General features: G+C 47.5%; 2 protein-coding genes across 3 annotated transcripts in view; one reads left to right on the top strand and one right to left on the bottom strand.

Moving 5' to 3' along the window:
- Positions 1-21,312, bottom strand: part of LOC129843335 (sodium/mannose cotransporter SLC5A10-like) — a 162,160-nt gene that overhangs the window by 52,538 nt on the left and 88,310 nt on the right. The gene's annotated exons all lie outside the window — the stretch shown is intronic.
- LOC129843336 (protein FAM83G-like) overlaps positions 1-21,312 on the top strand; it is a 91,658-nt gene that overhangs the window by 31,956 nt on the left and 38,390 nt on the right. The window contains exons 3-5 of the mRNA XM_055911973.1: positions 7,738-7,862; positions 8,626-9,121; positions 10,096-11,208. Of these exons, the coding sequence (XP_055767948.1) occupies positions 7,738-7,862; positions 8,626-9,121; positions 10,096-11,208 (1,734 nt within the window). The remainder of the gene's footprint in view (positions 1-7,737; positions 7,863-8,625; positions 9,122-10,095; positions 11,209-21,312) is intronic.

Below are 21,312 nucleotides of genomic sequence, written 5' to 3'. Positions count from 1 at the left end.
TGTGGAGAACAGAGGAACTAGTCCTGACAGTCTGTCTGTTATCTCTCTCTGTCTATATGTATTCTGTGGAGAACAGAGGAACTAGTCCTGACAGTCTGTCTGTTATCTCTCTCTCTGTCTATATGTATTCTGTGGAGAACAGAGGAACTAGTCCTGACAGTCTGTCTGTTATCTCTCTCTCTGTCTATATGTATTCTGTGGAGAACAGAGGAACTAGTCCTGACAGTCTGTCTGTTATCTCTCTCTGTCTATATGTATTCTGTGGAGAACAGAGGAACTAGTCCTGACAGTCTGTCTGTTATCTCTCTCTGTCTATATGTATTCTGTGGAGAACAGAGGAACTAGTCCTGACAGTCTGTCTGTATCTCTCTCTCTGTCTATATGTATTCTGTGGAGAACAGAGGAACTAGTCCTGACAGTCTGTCTGTTATCTCTCTCTGTCTATATGTATTCTGTGGAGAACAGAGGAACTAGTCCTGACAGTCTGTCTGTTATCTCTCTCTGTCTATATGTATTCTGTGGAGAACAGAGGAACTAGTCCTGCAGTTTATCTGTCTGTTATCTCTCTCTGTCTATATGTATTCTGTGGAGAACAGAGGAACTAGTCCTGACAGTCTGTCTGTTATCTCTCTCTCTGTCTATATGTATTCTGTGGAGAACAGAGGAACTAGTCCTGACAGTCTGTCTGTTATCTCTCTGTCTATATGTATTCTGTGGAGAACAGAGGAACTAGTCCTGACAGTCTGTCTGTTATCTCTCTCTGTCTATATGTATTCTGTGGAGAACAGAGGAACTAGTTCTGCAGTTTATCTGTCTGTTATCTCTCTCTGTCTATATGTATTCTGTGGAGAACAGAGGAACTAGTCCTGCAGTTTATCTGTCTGTTATCTCTCTCTGTCTATATGTATTCTGTGGAGAACAGAGGAACTAGTCCTGACAGTCTGTCTGTTATCTCTCTCTCTGTCTATATGTATTCTGTGGAGAACAGAGGAACTAGTCCTGACAGTCTGTCTGTTATCTCTCTCTCTGTCTATATGTATTCTGTGGAGAACAGAGGAACTAGTCCTGACAGTCTGTCTGTTATCTCTCTCTGTCTATATGTATTCTGTGGAGAACAGAGGAACTAGTCCTGACAGTCTGTCTGTTATCTCTCTCTGTCTATATGTATTCTGTGGTGAACAGAGGAACTAGTTCTGCAGTTTATCTGTCTGTTATCTCTCTCTGTCTATATGTATTCTGTGGAGAACAGAGGAACTAGTCCTGACAGTCTGTCTGTTATCTCTCTCTGTCTATATGTATTCTGTGGAGAACAGAGGAACTAGTCCTGACAGTCTGTCTGTTATCTCTCTCTGTCTATATGTATTCTGTGGAGAACAGAGGAACTAGTCCTGACAGTCTGTCTGTTATCTCTCTCTGTCTATATGTATTCTGTGGAGAACAGAGGAACTAGTCCTGACAGTCTGTCTGTTATCTCTCTCTGTCTATATGTATTCTGTGGAGAACAGAGGAACTAGTCCTGACAGTCTGTCTGTTATCTCTCTGTCTATATGTATTCTGTGGAGAACAGAGGAACTAGTCCTGACAGTCTGTCTGTTATCTCTCTCTGTCTATATGTATTCTGTGGAGAACAGAGGAACTAGTCCTGACAGTCTGTCTGTTATCTCTCTCTGTCTATATGTATTCTGTGGAGAACAGAGGAACTAGTCCTGACAGTCTGTCTGTTATCTCTCTCTGTCTATATGTATTCTGTGGAGAACAGAGGAACTAGTTCTGCAGTTTATCTGTCTGTTATCTCTCTCTGTCTATATGTATTCTGTGGAGAACAGAGGAACTAGTCCTGACAGTCTGTCTGTTATCTCTCTCTCTGTCTATATGTATTCTGTGGAGAACAGAGGAACTAGTCCTGACAGTCTGTCTGTTATCTCTCTCTCTGTCTATATGTATTCTGTGGAGAACAGAGGAACTAGTCCTGACAGTCTGTCTGTTATCTCTCTCTGTCTATATGTATTCTGTGGTGAACAGAGGAACTAGTTCTGCAGTTTATCTCTCTGTTATCTCTCTCTCTGTCTATATGTATTCTGTGGAGAACAGAGGAACTAGTCCTGACAGTCTGTCTGTTATCTCTCTCTCTGTCTATATGTATTCTGTGGAGAACAGAGGAACTAGTCCTGACAGTCTGTCTGTTATCTCTCTCTCTGTCTATATGTATTCTGTGGAGAACAGAGGAACTAGTCCTGACAGTCTGTCTGTTATCTCTCTCTGTCTATATGTATTCTGTGGAGAACAGAGGAACTAGTCCTGCAGTTTATCTGTCTGTTATCTCTCTCTCTGTCTATATGTATTCTGTGGAGAACAGAGGAACTAGTCCTGACAGTCTGTCTGTTATCTCTCTCTCTGTCTATATGTATTCTGTGGAGAACAGAGGAACTAGTCCTGACAGTCTGTCTGTTATCTCTCTCTGTCTATATGTATTCTGTGGAGAACAGAGGAACTAGTCCTGACAGTCTGTCTGTTATGTCTCTCTGTCTATATGTATTCTGTGGAGAACAGAGGAACTAGTCCTGACAGTCTGTCTGTTATCTCTCTCTGTCTATATGTATTCTGTGGAGAACAGAGGAACTAGTCCTGACAGTCTGTCTGTTATCTCTCTCTGTCTATATGTATTCTGTGGAGAACAGAGGAACTAGTCCTGACAGTCTGTCTGTTATCTCTCTCTGTCTATATGTATTCTGTGGAGAACAGAGGAACTAGTCCTGACAGTCTGTCTGTTATCTCTCTCTGTCTATATGTATTCTGTGGAGAACAGAGGAACTAGTCCTGACAGTCTGTCTGTTATCTCTCTCTGTCTATATGTATTCTGTGGAGAACAGAGGAACTAGTCCTGACAGTCTGTCTGTTATCTCTCTCTGTCTATATGTATTCTGTGGAGAACAGAGGAACTAGTCCTGACAGTCTGTCTGTTATCTCTCTCTCTGTCTATATGTATTCTGTGGAGAACAGAGGAACTAGTCCTGACAGTCTGTCTGTTATCTCTCTCTCTGTCTATATGTATTCTGTGGAGAACAGAGGAACTAGTCCTGACAGTCTGTCTGTTATCTCTCTCTCTGTCTATATGTATTCTGTGGAGAACAGAGGAACTAGTCCTGACAGTCTGTCTGTTATCTCTCTCTGTCTATATGTATTCTGTGGTGAACAGAGGAACTAGTTCTGCAGTTTATCTGTCTGTTATCTCTCTCTGTCTATATGTATTCTGTGGAGAACAGAGGAACTAGTCCTGACAGTCTGTCTGTTATCTCTCTCTGTCTATATGTATTCTGTGGAGAACAGAGGAACTAGTCCTGACAGTCTGTCTGTTATCTCTCTCTGTCTATATGTATTCTGTGGAGAACAGAGGAACTAGTCCTGACAGTCTGTCTGTTATCTCTCTCTGTCTATATGTATTCTGTGGAGAACAGAGGAACTAGTCCTGACAGTCTGTCTGTTATCTCTCTCTGTCTATATGTATTCTGTGGAGAACAGAGGAACTAGTCCTGACAGTCTGTCTGTTATCTCTCTCTGTCTATATGTATTCTGTGGAGAACAGAGGAACTAGTCCTGACAGTCTGTCTGTTATCTCTCTCTGTCTATATGTATTCTGTGGAGAACAGAGGAACTAGTCCTGACAGTCTGTCTGTTATCTCTCTCTCTGTCTATATGTATTCTGTGGAGAACAGAGGAACTAGTCCTGACAGTCTGTCTGTTATCTCTCTCTGTCTATATGTATTCTGTGGAGAACAGAGGAACTAGTCCTGACAGTCTGCCTGTTATCTCTCTCTGTCTATATGTATTCTGTGGAGAACAGAGGAACTAGTCCTGACAGTCTGTCTGTTATCTCTCTCTCTGTCTATATGTATTCTGTGGAGAACAGAGGAACTAGTCCTGACAGTCTGTCTGTTATGTCTCTCTGTCTATATGTATTCTGTGGAGAACAGAGGAACTAGTCCTGACAGTCTGTCTGTTATCTCTCTCTGTCTATATGTATTCTGTGGAGAACAGAGGAACTAGTCCTGCAGTTTATCTGTCTGTTATCTCTCTCTGTCTATATGTATTCTGTGGAGAACAGAGGAACTAGTCCTGACAGTCTGTCTGTTATCTCTCTCTCTGTCTATATGTATTCTGTGGAGAACAGAGGAACTAGTCCTGACAGTCTGTCTGTTATCTCTCTCTCTGTCTATATGTATTCTGTGGAGAACAGAGGAACTAGTCCTGACAGTCTGTCTGTTATCTCTCTCTCTGTCTATATGTATTCTGTGGAGAACAGAGGAACTAGTCCTGCAGTTTATCTGTCTGTTATCTCTCTCTCTGTCTATATGTATTCTGTGGAGAACAGAGGAACTAGTCCTGACAGTCTGTCTGTTATCTCTCTCTGTCTATATGTATTCTGTGGAGAACAGAGGAACTAGTCCTGACAGTCTGTCTGTTATCTCTCTCTGTCTATATGTATTCTGTGGAGAACAGAGGAACTAGTCCTGACAGTCTGTCTGTTATCTCTCTCTCTGTCTATATGTATTCTGTGGAGAACAGAGGAACTAGTCCTGACAGTCTGTCTGTTATCTCTCTCTCTGTCTATATGTATTCTGTGGAGAACAGAGAAACTAGTCCTGACAGTCTGTCTGTTATCTCTCTCTGTCTATATGTATTCTGTGGAGAACAGAGGAACTAGTCCTGACAGTCTGTCTGTTATCTCTCTCTGTCTATATGTATTCTGTGGAGAACAGAGGAACTAGTCCTGACAGTCTGTCTGTTATGTCTCTCTGTCTATATGTATTCTGTGGAGAACAGAGGAACTAGTCCTGACAGTCTGTCTGTTATCTCTCTCTCTGTCTATATGTATTCTGTGGAGAACAGAGGAACTAGTCCTGACAGTCTGTCTGTTATCTCTCTCTCTGTCTATATGTATTCTGTGGAGAACAGAGAAACTAGTCCTGACAGTCTGTCTGTTATCTCTCTCTGTCTATATGTATTCTGTGGAGAACAGAGGAACTAGTCCTGACAGTCTGTCTGTTATCTCTCTCTGTCTATATGTATTCTGTGGAGAACAGAGGAACTAGTCCTGACAGTCTGTCTGTTATCTCTCTCTGTCTATATGTATTCTGTGGAGAACAGAGGAACTAGTCCTGACAGTCTGTCTGTTATCTCTCTCTCTGTCTATATGTATTCTGTGGAGAACACAGGAACTAGTCCTGACAGTCTGTCTGTTATCTCTCTCTGTCTATATGTATTCTGTGGAGAACACAGGAACTAGTCCTGACAGTCTGTCTGTTATCTCTCTCTGTCTATATGTATTCTGTGGAGAACAGAGGAACTAGTCCTGACAGTCTGTCTGTTATCTCTCTCTGTCTATATGTATTCTGTGGAGAACAGAGGAACTAGTCCTGCAGTTTATCTGTCTGTTATCTCTCTCTCTGTCTATATGTATTCTGTGGAGAACAGAGGAACTAGTTCTGACAGTCTGTCTGTTATCTCTCTCTCTGTCTATATGTATTCTGTGGAGAACAGAGGAACTAGTCCTGACAGTCTGTCTGTTATCTCTCTCTCTGTCTATATGTATTCTGTGGAGAACAGAGGAACTAGTCCTGACAGTCTGTCTGTTATCTCTCTCTCTGTCTATATGTATTCTGTGGAGAACAGAGGAACTAGTCCTGACAGTCTGTCTGTTATCTCTCTCTGTCTATATGTATTCTGTGGAGAACAGAGGAACTAGTCCTGACAGTCTGTCTGTTATCTCTCTCTGTCTATATGTATTCTGTGGAGAACAGAGGAACTAGTCCTGACAGTCTGTCTGTTATCTCTCTCTCTGTCTATATGTATTCTGTGGAGAACAGAGGAACTAGTCCTGACAGTCTGTCTGTTATCTCTCTCTCTGTCTATATGTATTCTGTGGAGAACAGAGAAACTAGTCCTGACAGTCTGTCTGTTATCTCTCTCTGTCTATATGTATTCTGTGGAGAACAGAGGAACTAGTCCTGACAGTCTGTCTGTTATCTCTCTCTGTCTATATGTATTCTGTGGAGAACAGAGGAACTAGTCCTGACAGTCTGTCTGTTATGTCTCTCTGTCTATATGTATTCTGTGGAGAACAGAGGAACTAGTCCTGACAGTCTGTCTGTTATCTCTCTCTCTGTCTATATGTATTCTGTGGAGAACAGAGGAACTAGTCCTGACAGTCTGTCTGTTATCTCTCTCTCTGTCTATATGTATTCTGTGGAGAACAGAGAAACTAGTCCTGACAGTCTGTCTGTTATCTCTCTCTGTCTATATGTATTCTGTGGAGAACAGAGGAACTAGTCCTGACAGTCTGTCTGTTATCTCTCTCTGTCTATATGTATTCTGTGGAGAACAGAGGAACTAGTCCTGACAGTCTGTCTGTTATCTCTCTCTGTCTATATGTATTCTGTGGAGAACAGAGGAACTAGTCCTGACAGTCTGTCTGTTATCTCTCTCTCTGTCTATATGTATTCTGTGGAGAACACAGGAACTAGTCCTGACAGTCTGTCTGTTATCTCTCTCTGTCTATATGTATTCTGTGGAGAACACAGGAACTAGTCCTGACAGTCTGTCTGTTATCTCTCTCTGTCTATATGTATTCTGTGGAGAACAGAGGAACTAGTCCTGACAGTCTGTCTGTTATCTCTCTCTGTCTATATGTATTCTGTGGAGAACAGAGGAACTAGTCCTGCAGTTTATCTGTCTGTTATCTCTCTCTCTGTCTATATGTATTCTGTGGAGAACAGAGGAACTAGTTCTGACAGTCTGTCTGTTATCTCTCTCTCTGTCTATATGTATTCTGTGGAGAACAGAGGAACTAGTCCTGACAGTCTGTCTGTTATCTCTCTCTCTGTCTATATGTATTCTGTGGAGAACAGAGGAACTAGTCCTGACAGTCTGTCTGTTATCTCTCTCTCTGTCTATATGTATTCTGTGGAGAACAGAGGAACTAGTCCTGACAGTCTGTCTGTTATCTCTCTCTGTCTATATGTATTCTGTGGAGAACAGAGGAACTAGTCCTGACAGTCTGTCTGTTATCTCTCTCTGTCTATATGTATTCTGTGGAGAACAGAGGAACTAGTCCTGACAGTCTGTCTGTTATCTCTCTCTGTCTATATGTATTCTGTGGAGAACAGAGGAACTAGTTCTGCAGCTTAACTCTTGAAGTTGTTAAGTGTTTTTGTTTCAGAAGTTTCCAGAACAACATTCAGTACATTCCATACTGCTGCTGCAGTCAATTACACGCACGCACGTGAACATACACACACGCACGCACGCACACAATTAAATCAACGGCATAGACTCCACTCTAAAGACAGTGCATTGGGAAAGTATTCAGACCCCTTGACTTTTAACACGTTTTACTTTACAGCCTTATTCTACACACAATACCCCAGAATGACATCACAATACCCCAGAATGACATCACAATACCCCATAATGACATCACAATACCCCATAATGACATCACAATACCCCATAATGACATCACAATATTATTATTAATTTCATGTAATAATTTGTAATTATCTGGTTTTAAATGGACTTAAACCACTGCAGGGTGGTTGATAACTGTGTTCTGAAAATAGGTTATACTAATCTGTATTAATGTGTGTGTGTGTGTGTGTGTGTGTGTGTGTGTGTGTGTGTGTGTGTGTGTGTGTGTGTGTGTGTGTGTGTGTGTGTGTGTGTGTGTTCTCTGTCCTCTAGAACCTGCGTGTGCGATGTAGTGAAGGAGTAGAGTTCTACACTCGCTCGGCTCAGAAGGTCCGAGGTTCTCTCAGTCAGAGATACATGCTGATAGACGGAGACAGAGCTGTGACTGGATCATACAGGTACCCTGACCTCTGACCCTCTCAGTCAGAGATACATGCTGGTAGACGGAGACAGAGCTGTGATTGGATCATACAGGTACCCTGACCTCTGACCCTCTCAGTCAGAGATACATGCTGGTAGACGGAGACAGAGCTGTGACTGGATCATACAGGTACCCTGACCTCTGACCCTCTCAGTCAGAGATACATGCTGATAGACAGAGCTGTGACTGGATCATACAGGTACCCTGACCTCTGACCCTCTCAGTCAGAGATACATGCTGATAGACAGAGCTGTGACTGGATCATACAGGTACCCTGACCTCTGACCCTCTCAGTCAGAGATACATGCTGATAGACAGAGCTGTGACTGGATCATACAGGTACCCTGACCTCTGACCCTCTCAGTCAGAGATACATGCTGATAGACAGAGCTGTGACTGGATCATACAGGTACCCTGACCTCTGACCCTCTCAGTCAGAGATACATGCTGGTAGACGGAGACAGAGCTGTGACTGGATCATACAGGTACCCTGACCTCTGACCCTCTCAGTCAGAGATACATGCTGATAGACAGAGCTGTGACTGGATCATACAGGTACCCTGACCTCTGACCCTCTCAGTCAGAGATACATGCTGATAGACAGAGCTGTGACTGGATCATACAGGTACCCTGACCTCTGACCCTCTCAGTCAGAGATACATGCTGGTAGACGGAGACAGAGCTGTGACTGGATCATACAGGTACCCTGACCTCTGACCCTGTATGTTCTCTCTCCTCAGCTTCACGTGGTCGGCGTCTCGTCTGGACCGGAACCTGATCACGGTTCTGAGCGGTCAGGCAGTGGAGACGTTCGACAAACAGTTCCGTGACCTCTACATGACCTCTAGGGGCGTGTCCCTCGCCAAGGTTCCGCTGGAGGAGGAGCCTATCCCTGACTTCACCCCCATCGCCACCCCCGCCCCTGTCTCCGCAGCCGTTGCTAGGAAACTAATCAACCCGAAATACGCCCTAGTTACGTCACAGGCTAAAGCTAACAATGCTAGCCCAGCTAGCTCCGCTAACGACTCTAGCAACAAGAACTCCACTACCCAAAATCCACTGGGACGGGTTCTAAAGCCTGCCAGAGAGCCAGTGGAGGCCCCGCCCCTCCACCCAGGACTAGCCAATCTGGAGAAGGTGTACCTGATCCCATACCTGCCCACCTGGCCGGAGCCGGACCCTCCCCGCGACGTGATTGGCTTCATCAATGTGAGAGACGCTTCCCGCCCCCAACAGGTTTGTTCCTCTCTACTGTTCCCCTTTCTCCTCACCCTAACCCTTTCTCCTCACCCTAACCCTTTCTCCTCACCCTAACCCTTTCTCCTAACCCTAAAGCCCTTTCTCCTCACCCTAACCCTTTCTCCTCAACCTAAAGCCCTTTCTCCTCACCCCAACCCTTTCTCCTAACCCTAACCCTTTCTCCTCACCCTAACCCTTTCTCCTCACCCTAACCCTTTCTCCTCACCCTAACCCTTTCTCCTCACCCTAACCCTTTCTCCTCACCCTAACCCTTTCTCCTCACCCTAACCCTTTCTCCTCACCCTAACCCTTTCTCCTCACCCTAACCCTTTCTCCTCACCCTAACCCTTTCTCCTCACCCTAACCCTTTCTCCTCAACCTAAAGCCCTTTCTCCTCACCCCAACCCTTTCTCCTCACCCTAACCCTTTCTCCTCACCCTAACCCTTTCTCCTCACCCTAACCCTTTCTCCTCACCCTAACCCTTTCTCCTCACCCTAACCCTTTCTCCTCACCCTAACCCTTTCTCCTCACCCTAACCCTTTCTCCTAAAGCCCTTTCTCCTCACCCTAAAGCCCTTTCTCCTCACCCTAAAGCCCTTTCTCCTCACCCCAACCCTTTCTCCTCACCCCAACCCTTTCTCCTCACCCTAACCCTTTCTCCTCACCCTAACCCTTTCTCCTCACCCTAACCCTTTCTCCTCACCCTAACCCTTTCTCCTCACCCTAACCCTTTCTCCTCACCCTAACCCTTTCTCCTCACCCTAACCCTTTCTCCTCACCCTAACCCTTTCTCCTCACCCTAACCCTTTCTCCTCACCCTAACCCTTTCTCCTCACCCCAACCCTTTCTCCTCACCCTAACCCTTTCTCCTCACCCTAACCCTTTCTCTAACACATGTATCTGACTCTCCCTACTATTGTTTTAATGAGGTAACGTGTGTTAGACCTGATAATGTATCTGACTCTTAACAGGTCCACCTCCAGAGAAGTCAACAGTTTGAGACCAGCCAAGCCATCAGGTTCACCTCTCCCTTCAGTATGCCTGAGAAACCCCTACCTGAGACTGCTACTCTACGGAATACACAGCACGACAAACACACGCCTGATACACAGAACCCTGATACGCCTGATACACAGAACCCTGATACACAGATCCCTGATACACAGAACCCTGATACACAGAACCCTGATACGCCTGATACACAGAGCCCTGATACACAGAACCCTGATACACAGATCCCTGATACACAGAACCCTGATACGCCTGATACACAGAACCCTGATACACAGATCCCTGATACACAGATCCCTGATACACAGAACCCTGATACACAGATCCCTGATACACAGAACCCTGATACACAGATCCCTGACACGCCTGATACACAGAGCCCTGATACACAGAACCCTGATACACAGATCCCTGACACGCCTGATACACAGAACCCTGATACGCCTGATACACAGAACCCTGACACAAACCCCTCCGCCCCTCCAGTCCCTAAACCTCGCACCCTGCAGCTCCTCATTAGCCCTGCCCATTCTCACCAGTCTGGCCGACCACAGGTCAGCCTGGTCCCCAGGACCGAAAGCCAATCAGGGACACCGCCTGCCTCCATCAGCCAATCAGAAACACTGATGGATACCAAGTCCCGCCATGGACAGAGAGATGAGGAGGAGGAGGAGGGGCTGGAAGAGGAGTGGCTAGATGAGGAGGAGGAGGGGTTGGAGGAGGAGGGGCTCGAGGGGAGGCGGGGCAGCAGTACTCATGAAGATAATGGCAGCACCACGGCACTATGTGACCAGACGGCCAATGACACGTCGTCTGACGACTTATACTACGAGTGCAACGAATCAGACCCCAGAGAATCCTCGCCGGTGGCCAATGGGGTAACAGCAGAGTTGGCCCGGGTTGACGAGGGTCATCGTCATGGAAATGGGGTCAATGTGATGGCGAGGTTCTCCCAGAGCATGCTGGACCTTCGGCCTCACAGCCAATCAGACGACAGGGGAGTTCTAATGAGCCAATCACAGGACCGAAGAGGTCAACAGACACGGCCACAGCCACACAGACACATCGGACAGGTGAGACACCCACACCGTGGTTTAATACCCCTCACTAGGAGAGGACCAGATTAGACCTAGGGGTCAACAGACACATCAGACAGGTGAGACACCGTGGTTTAATAACCCTCACTAGGAGAGGACCAGATTAGACCTAGGGGTCAACAGACACATCAGACAGGTGAGACACCGTGGTTTAATACCCCTCACTAGGAGAGGACCAGATTAGACCTAGGGGTCAACAGACACATCAGACAGGTGAGACACCGTGGTTTAATAACCCTCACTAGGAGAGGACCAGATTAGACCTAGGGGTCAACAGACACATCAGACAGGTGAGACACCGTGGTTTAATACCCCTCACTCAACCGGAGGGGTCAACAAGGGTTAGGACACACATGACACATGCAGCCAGAGAGTTGATATGTCCGGTTGATGCAGCCAGAGAGTTGATATGTCCTGTTGATGCAGCCAGAGAGTTGATATGTCCGGTTGATGCAGCCAGAGAGTTGATATGTCCGGTTGATGCAGCCAGAGAGTTGATATGTCCGGTTGATGCAGCCAGAGAGTTGATATGTCCGGTTGATGCAGCCAGAGAGTTGATATGTCCGGTTGATGCAGCCAGAGAGTTGATATGTCCGGTTGATGCAGCCAGAGAGTTGATATGTCCGGTTGATGCAGCCAGAGAGTTGATGTGTCCGGTTGATGCAGCCAGAGAGTTGATATGTCCGGTTGATGCAGCCAGAGAGTTGATATGTCCGGTTGATATGTCCGGTTGATGCAGCCAGAGAGTTGATATGTCTGGTTGATGCAGCCAGAGAGTTGATATGTCCGGTTGATGCAGCCAGAGAGTTGATATGTCCGGTTGATGCAGCCAGAGAGTTGATATGTCCGGTTGATGCAGCCAGAGAGTTGATATGTCCGGTTGATGCAGCCAGAGAGTCGATATGTCCGGTTGATGCAGCCAGAGAGTTGATGTGTCCGGTTGATGCAGCCAGAGAGTTGATGTGTCCGGTTGATGCAGCCAGAGAGTTGATATGTCCGGTTGATGCAGCCAAAGAGTTGATATGTCCGGTTGATGCAGCCAGAGAGTTGATATGTCCGGTTGATGCAGCCAGAGAGTTGATATGTCCGGTTGATGCAGCCAGAGAGTTGATATGTCCGGTTGATGCAGCCAGAGAGTTGATATGTCCGGTTGATGCAGCCAGAGAGTTGATATGTCCGGTTGATGCAGCCAGAGAGTTGATATGTCCGGTTGATGCAGCCAGAGAGTTGATATGTCCGGTTGATGCAGCCAGAGAGTTGATATGTCCGGTTGATGCAGCCAGAGAGTTGATATGTCCGGTTGATGCAGCCAGAGAGTTGATATGTCCGGTTGATGCAGCCAGAGAGTTGATATGTCTGGTTGATGCAGCCAGAGAGTTGATATGTCCGGTTGATGCAGCCAGAGAGTTGATATGTCCGGTTGATGCAGCCAGAGAGATGATGTGTCCGGTTGATGCAGCCAGAGAGTTGATATGTCCGGTTGATGCAGCCAGAGAGTTGATATGTCCGGTTGATGCAGCCAGAGAGTTGATATGTCCGGTTGATTCAGCCAGAGAGTTGATATGTCCGGTTGATGCAGCCAGAGAGTTGATATGTCTGGTTGATGCAGCCAGAGAGTTGATATGTCCGGTTGATGCAGCCAGAGAGTTGATATGTCCGGTTGATGCAGCCAGAGAGTTGATATGTCCGGTTGATGCAGCCAGAGAGTTGATGTGTCCGGTTGATGCAGCCAGAGAGTTGATATGTCCGGTTGATGCAGCCAGAGAGTTGATATGTCCGGTTGATGCAGCCAGAGAGTTGATATGTCCGGTTGATGCAGCCAGAGAGTTGATGTGTCCTGTTGATATGTCCGGTTGATGCAGCCAGAGAGTTGATATGTCCGGTTGATGCAGCCAGAGAGTTGATATGTCCGGTTGATGCAGCCAGAGAGTTGATGTGTCCGGTTGATGCAGCCAGAGAGTTGATATGTCCTGTTGATGCAGCCAGAGAGTTGATATGTCCGGTTGATGCAGCCAGAGAGATGATATGTCCTGTTGATGCAGCCAGAGAGTTGATATGTCCGGTTGATGCAGCCAGAGAGTTGATATGTCCGGTTGATGCAGCCAGAGAGTTGATATGTCCGGTTGATGCAGCCGGAGAGTTGATATGTCCTGTTGATGCAGCCAGAGAGTTGATATGTCCGGTTGATGCAGCCAGAGAGTTGATATGTCCGGTTGATGCAGCCAGAGAGTTGATATGTCCGGTTGATGCAGCCAGAGAGTTGATGTGTCCGGTTGATGCAGCCAGAGAGTTGATATGTCCGGTTGATGCAGCCAGAGAGTTGATATGTCCGGTTGATGCAGCCAGAGAGTTGATGTGTCCGGTTGATGCAGCCAGAGAGTTGATATGTCCGGTTGATGCAGCCAGAGAGTTGATATGTCTGGTTGATGCAGCCAGAGAGTTGATATGTCCGGTTGATGCAGCCAGAGAGTTGATGTGTCCGGTTGATGCAGCCAGAGAGTTGATGTGTCCGGTTGATGCAGCCAGAGAGTTGATATGTCTGGTTGATGCAGCCAGAGAGTTGATATGTCCGGTTGATGCAGCCAGAGAGTTGATGTGTCCGGTTGATGCAGCCAGAGAGTTGATATGTCCGGTTGATGCAGCCAGAGAGTTGATATGTCTGGTTGATGCAGCCAGAGAGTTGATATGTCCGGTTGATGCAGCCAGAGAGTTGATATGTCCGGTTGATGCAGCCAGAGAGTTGATATGTCCGGTTGATGCAGCCAGAGAGTTGATATGTCTGGTTGATGCAGCCAGAGAGTTGATATGTCTGGTTGATGCAGCCAGAGAGTTGATATGTCCGGTTGATGCAGCCAGAGAGTTGATGTGTCCGGTTGATGCAGCCAGAGAGTTGATATGTCTGGTTGATGCAGCCAGAGAGTTGATATGTCCGGTTGATGCAGCCAGAGAGTTGATATGTCCGGTTGATGCAGCCAGAGAGTTGATATGTCCGGTTGATGCAGCCAGAGAGTTGATATGTCCTGTTGATGCAGCCAGAGAGTTGATGTGTCCGGTTGATGCAGCCAGAGAGTTGATATGTCCGGTTGATGCAGCCAGAGAGTTGATATGTCCGGTTGATGCAGCCAGAGAGTTGATATGTCCTGTTGATGCAGCCAGAGAGTTGATGTGTCCGGTTGATGCAGCCAGAGAGTTGATATGTCCGGTTGATGCAGCCAGAGAGTTGATGTGTCCGGTTGATGCAGCCAGAGAGTTGATATGTCCGGTTGATGCAGCCAGAGAGTTGATATGTCCGGTTGATGCAGCCAGAGAGTTGATATGTCTGGTTGATGCAGCCAGAGAGTTGATATGTCCGGTTGATGCAGCCAGAGAGTTGATATGTCCTGTTGATGCAGCCAGAGAGTTGATGTGTCCGGTTGATGCAGCCAGAGAGTTGATGTGTCCAGTTGATGCAGCCAGAGAGTTGATATGTCCGGATGATGCAGCCAGAGAGTTGATATGTCCGGTTGATGCAGCCAGAGAGTTGATATGTCTGGTTGATGCAGCCAGAGAGTTGATGTGTCCGGTTGATGCAGCCAGAGAGTTGATATGTCTGGTTGATGCAGCCAGAGAGTTGATATGTCCGGTTGATGCAGCCAGAGAGTTGATATGTCTGGTTGATGCAGCCAGAGAGTTGATGTGTCCGGTTGATGCAGCCAGAGAGTTGATATGTCCGATTGATGCAGCCAGAGAGTTGATATGTCCGGTTGATGCAGCCAGAGAGTTGATATGTCCGGTTGATGCAGCCAGAGAGTTGATATGTCCTGTTGATGCAGCCAGAGAGTTGATATGTCCGGTTGATGCAGCCAGAGAGTTGATATGTCTGGTTGATGCAGCCAGAGAGTTGATGTGTCCGGTTGATGCAGCCAGAGAGTTGATGTGTCCGGTTGATGCAGCCAGAGAGTTGATATGTCTGGTTGATGCAGCCAGAGAGTTGATATGTCCGGTTGATGCAGCCAGAGAGTTGATATGTCCTGTTGATGCAGCCAGAGAGTTGATGTGTCCGGTTGATGCAGCCAGAGAGTTGATGTGTCCAGTTGATGCAGCCAGAGAGTTGATATGTCCGGATGATGCAGCCAGAGAGTTGATATGTCCGGTTGATGCAGCCAGAGAGTTGATATGTCTGGTTGATGCAGCCAGAGAGTTGATGTGTCCGGTTGATGCAGCCAGAGAGTTGATATGTCCGGTTGATGCAGCCAGAGAGTTGATATGTCCGGTTGATGCAGCCAGAGAGTTGATATGTCCGGTTGATGCAGCCAGAGAGTTGATATGTCCGGTTGATGCAGCCAGAGAGTTGATATGTCCGGTTGATGCAGCCAGAGAGTTGATATGTCTGGTTGATGCAGCCAGAGAGTTGATGTGTCCGGTTGATGCAGCCAGAGAGTTGATGTGTCCGGTTGATGCAGCCAGAGAGTTGATATGTCCGGTTGATGCAGCCAGAGAGTTGATATGTCCGGTTGATGCAGCCAGAGAGTTGATATGTCTGGTTGATGCAGCCAGAGAGTTGATGTGTCCGGTTGATGCAGCCAGAGAGTTGATATGTCCGGTTGATGCAGCCAGAGAGTTGATATGTCCGGTTGATGCAGCCAGAGAGTTGATATGTCCGGTTGATGCAGCCAGAGAGTTGATATGTCCGGTTGATGCAGCCAGAGAGTTGATATGTCCGGTTGATGCAGCCAGAGAGTTGATATGTCCGGTTGATGCAGCCAGAGAGTTGATATGTCCGGTTGATATGTCCGGTTGATGCAGCCAGAGAGTTGATATGTCTGGTTGATGCAGCCAGAGAGTTGATATGTCCGGTTGATGCAGCCAGAGAGTTGATATGTCCGGTTGATGCAGCCAGAGAGTTGATATGTCCTGTTGATATGTCCGGTTGATGCAGCCAGAGAGTTGATATGTCCGGTTGATGCAGCCAGAGAGTTGATGTGTCCGGTTGATGCAGCCAGAGAGTTGATATGTCCGGTTGATGCAGCCGGAGAGTTGATATGTCTGGTTGATATGTCCGGTTGATGCAGCCAGAGAGTTGATATGTCCGGTTGATGCAGCCAGAGAGTTGTTATGTCCTGTTGATATGTCCGGTTGATGCAGCCAGAGAGTTGATATGTCCGGTTGATGCAGCCAGAGAGTTGATGTGTCCAGTTGATGCAGCCAGAGAGTTGATATGTCTGGTTGATGCAGCCAGAGAGTTGATATGTCCGGTTGATGCAGCCAGAGAGTTGATATGTCCGGTTGATGCAGCCAGAGAGTTGATGTGTCCGGTTGATGCAGCCAGAGAGTTGATATGTCCGGTTGATGCAGCCAGAGAGTTGATATGTCCGGTTGATGCAGCCAGAGAGTTGATATGTCTGGTTGATGCAGCCAGAGAGTTGATGTGTCCGGTTGATGCAGCCAGAGAGTTGATATGTCCGGTTGATGCAGCCAGAGAGTTGATGTGTCCGGTTGATGCAGCCAGAGAGTTGATGTGTCTGGTTGATGCAGCCAGAGAGTTGATATGTCTGGTTGATGCAGCCAGAGAGTTGATGTGTCCGGTTGATGCAGCCAGAGAGTTGATATGTCCGGTTGATGCAGCCAGAGAGTTGATATGTCCGGTTGATGCAGCCAGAGAGTTGATATGTCCGGTTGATGCAGCCAGAGAGTTGATGTGTCCGGTTGATGCAGCCAGAGAGTTGATATGTCCGGATGATGCAGCCAGAGAGTTGATGTGTCCGGTTGATGCAGCCAGAGAGTTGATATGTCCTGTTGATGCAGCCAGAGAGTTGATATGTCCGGTTGATGCAGCCAGAGAGTTGATATGTCCGGTTGATGCAGCCAGAGAGTTGATATGTCCGGTTGATGCAGCCAGAGAGTTGATATGTCTGGTTGATGCAGCCAGAGAGTTGATATGTCCGGTTGATGCAGCCAGAGAGTTGATGTGTCCGGTTGATGCAGCCAGAGAGTTGATGTGTCCTGTTGATATGTCCGGTTGATGCAGCCAGAGAGTTGATATGTCCGGTTGATGCAGCCAGAGAGTTGATATGTCCTGTTGATGCAGCCAGAGAGTTGATGTGTCCGGTTGATGCAGCCAGAGAGTTGATGTGTCCGGTTGATGCAGCCAGAGAGTTGATATGTCTGGTTGATGCAGCCAGAGAGTTGATATGTCCGGTTGATGCAGCCAGAGAGTTGATATGTCTGGTTGATTCAGCCAGAGAGTTGATATGTCCGGTTGATGCAGCCAGAGAGTTGATATGTCCGGTTGATGCAGCCAGAGAGTTGATATGTCCGGTTGATGCAGCCAGAGAGTTGATATGTCCGGTTGATGCAGCCAGAGAGTTGATGTGTCCGGTTGATGCAGCCAGAGAGTTGATATGTCCGGTTGATGCAGCCAGAGAGTTGATATGTCCGGTTGATTCAGCCAGAGAGTTGATATGTCCGGTTGATGCAGCCAGAGAGTTGATATGTCCGGTTGATGCAGCCAGAGAGTTGATATGTCCGGTTGATGCAGCCGGAGAGTTGATATGTCCGGTTGATGCAGCCAGAGAGTTGATGTGTCCGGTTGATGCAGCCAGAGAGTTGATATGTCCTCTTGATATGTCCGGTTGATGCAGCCAGAGAGTTGATATGTCCGGTTGATGCAGCCAGAGAGTTGATGTGTCCGGTTGATGCAGCCGGAGAGTTGATATGTCTGGTTGATGCAGCCAGAGAGTTGATATGTCTGGTTGATGCAGCCGGAGAGTTGATATGTCTGGTTGATGCAGCCAGAGAGTTGATATGTCTGGTTGATGCAGCCAGAGAGTTGATATGTCTGGTTGATGCAGCCAGAGAGTTGATATGTCCGGTTGATGCAGCCAGAGAGTTGATGTGTCCGGTTGATGCAGCCAGAGAGTTGATATGTCTGGTTGATGCAGCCAGAGAGTTGATATGTCCGGTTGATGCAGCCAGAGAGTTGATATGTCCGGTTGATGCAGCCAGAGAGTTGATATGTCTGGTTGATGCAGCCAGAGAGTTGATATGTCCGGTTGATGCAGCCAGAGAGTTGATGTGTCCGGTTGATGCAGCCAGAGAGTTGATATGTCCGGTTGATGCAGCCAGAGAGTTGATATGTCTGGTTGATGCAGCCAGAGAGTTGATATGTCCGGTTGATGCAGCCAGAGAGTTGATATGTCCGGTTGATGCAGCCAGAGAGTTGATATGTCCGGTTGATGCAGCCAGAGAGTTGATATGTCCGGTTGATGCAGCCAGAGAGTTGATATGTCTGGTTGATGCAGCCAGAGAGTTGATATGTCCGGTTGATGCAGCCGGAGAGTTGATATGTCCGGTTGATGCAGCCAGAGAGTTGATATGTCTGGTTGATGCAGCCAGAGAGTTGATGTGTCCTGTTGATATGTCCGGTTGATGCAGCCAGAGAGTTGATATGTCCGGTTGATGCAGCCAGAGAGTTGATATGTCCGGTTGATGCAGCCAGAGAGTTGATGTGTCCGGTTGATGCAGCCAGAGAGTTGATATGTCTGGTTGATGCAGCCAGAGAGTTGATATGTCTGGTTGATGCAGCCAGAGAGTTGATATGTCCGGTTGATGCAGCCAGAGAGTTGATATGTCCGGTTGATTCAGCCAGAGAGTTGATATGTCTGGTTGATGCAGCCAGAGAGTTGATATGTCTGGTTGATGCAGCCAGAGAGTTGATATGTCCGGTTGATGCAGCCAGAGAGTTGATATGTCTGGTTGATGCAGCCAGAGAGTTGATATGTCTGGTTGATGCAGCCAGAGAGTTGATGTGTCCGGTTGATTCAGCCAGAGAGTTGATATGTCCGGTTGATGCAGCCAGAGAGTTGATATGTCTGGTTGATGCAGCCAGAGAGTTGATGTGTCCGGTTGATGCAGCCAGAGAGTTGATATGTCCGGTTGATGCAGCCAGAGAGTTGATATGTCCTGTTGATGCAGCCAGAGAGTTGATGTGTCCGGTTGATGCAGCCAGAGAGTTGATATGTCCGGTTGATGCAGCCAGAGAGTTGATATGTCCGGTTGATGCAGCCAGAGAGTTGATATGTCCGGTTGATGCAGCCAGAGAGTTGATATGTCCGGTTGATGCAGCCAGAGAGTTGATATGTCCGGTTGATGCAGCCAGAGAGTTGATATGTCCGGTTGATTCAGCCGGAGAGTTGATATGTCCGGATGATGCAGCCAGAGAGTTGATATGTCCTGTTGATGCAGCCAGAGAGTTGATATGTCTGGTTGATGCAGCCAGAGAGTTGATGTGTCCGGTTGATGCAGCCAGAGAGTTGATATGTCCGGTTGATGCAGCCAGAGAGTTGATATGTCCTGTTGATGCAGCCAGAGAGTTGATGTGTCCGGTTGATGCAGCCAGAGAGTTGATATGTCCGGTTGATGCAGCCAGAGAGTTGATATGTCCGGTTGATGCAGCCAGAGAGTTGATGTGTCCGGTTGATGCAGCCAGAGAGTTGATGTGTCCAGTTGATGCAGCCAGAGAGTTGATATGTCCGGTTGATGCAGCCAGAGAGTTGATGTGTCCGGTTGATGCAGCCAGAGAGTTGATATGTCCGGTTGATGCAGCCAGAGAGTTGATATGTCCGGTTGATGCAGCCAGAGAGTTGATGTGTCCGGTTGATTCAGCCGGAGAGTTGATATGTCCGGATGATGCAGCCAGAGAGTTGATATGTCCGGTTGATGCAGCCAGAGAGTTGATATGTCCGGTTGACGCAGCCAGAGAGTTGATATGTCCGGTTGATGCAGCCAGAGAGTTGATATGTCCGGTTGACGCAGCCAGAGAGTTGATATGTCCGGTTGATGCAGCCAGAGAGTTGATATGTCTGGTTGATGCAGCCAGAGAGTTGATGTGTCCGGTTGATGCAGCCAGAGAGTTGATATGTCCGGTTGATGCAGCCAGAGAGTTGATATGTCCGGTTGATGCAGCCAGAGAGTTGATATGTCCGGTTGATGCAGCCAGAGAGTTGATATGTCCGGTTGATGCAGCCAGAGAGTTGATATGTCCGGTTGATGCAGCCAGAGAGTTGATGTGTCCGGTTGATGCAGCCAGAGAGTTGATATGTCTGGTTGATGCAGCCAGAGAGTTGATGTGTCCGGTTGATGCAGCCAGAGAGTTGATATGTCCTGTTGATGCAGCCAGAGAGTTGATATGTCCGGTTGATGCAGCCAGAGAGTTGATATGTCCGGTTGATGCAGCCAGAGAGTTGATATGTCCGGTTGATGCAGCCAGAGAGTTGATATGTCCGGTTGATGCAGCCAGAGAGTTGATATGTCCGGTTGATGCAGCCAGAGAGTTGATGTGTCTGGTTGATGCAGCCAGAGAGTTGATATGTCCGGTTGATGCAGCCAGAGAGTTGATGTGTCCGGTTGATGCAGCCAGAGAGTTGATATGTCCGGTTGATGCAGCCAGAGAGTTGATATGTCCGGTTGATGCAGCCAGAGAGTTGATGTGTCCGGTTGATGCAGCCAGAGAGTTGATATGTCCGGTTGATGCAGCCAGAGAGTTGATATGTCCTGTTGATGCAGCCAGAGAGTTGATATGTCCGGTTGATGCAGCCAGAGAGTTGATATGTCCTGTTGATGCAGCCAGAGAGTTGATGTGTCCGGTTGATGCAGCCAGAGAGTTGATATGTCCTGTTGATGCAGCCAGAGAGTTGATGTGTCCGGTTGATGCAGCCAGAGAGTTGATATGTCCTGTTGATGCAGCCAGAGAGTTGATGTGTCCGGTTGATGCAGCCAGAGAGTTGATATGTCCGGTTGATGCAGCCAGAGAGTTGATATGTCCGGTTGATGCAGCCAGAGAGTTGATATGTCCGGTTGATGCAGCCAGAGAGATGATGTGTCCGGTTGATGCAGCCAGAGAGTTGATATGTCCGGTTGATGCAGCCAGAGAGTTGATATGTCCGGTTGATGCAGCCAGAGAGTTGATATGTCCGGTTGATGCAGCCAGAGAGTTGATGTGTCCGGTTGATGCAGCCAGAGAGTTGATATGTCCGGTTGATGCAGCCAGAGAGTTGATATGTCCGGTTGATGCAGCCAGAGAGTTGATATGTCCGGTTGATG

The sequence above is a fragment of the Salvelinus fontinalis genome, unplaced genomic scaffold (assembly GCF_029448725.1).
Source record: "Salvelinus fontinalis isolate EN_2023a unplaced genomic scaffold, ASM2944872v1 scaffold_0118, whole genome shotgun sequence".
Classification (NCBI taxonomy): Eukaryota; Metazoa; Chordata; class Actinopteri; order Salmoniformes; family Salmonidae; genus Salvelinus; species Salvelinus fontinalis.
The sequence above is the reverse complement of the archived record's forward strand: the minus strand, read 5'-3'. Positions and strand labels throughout refer to the sequence as shown.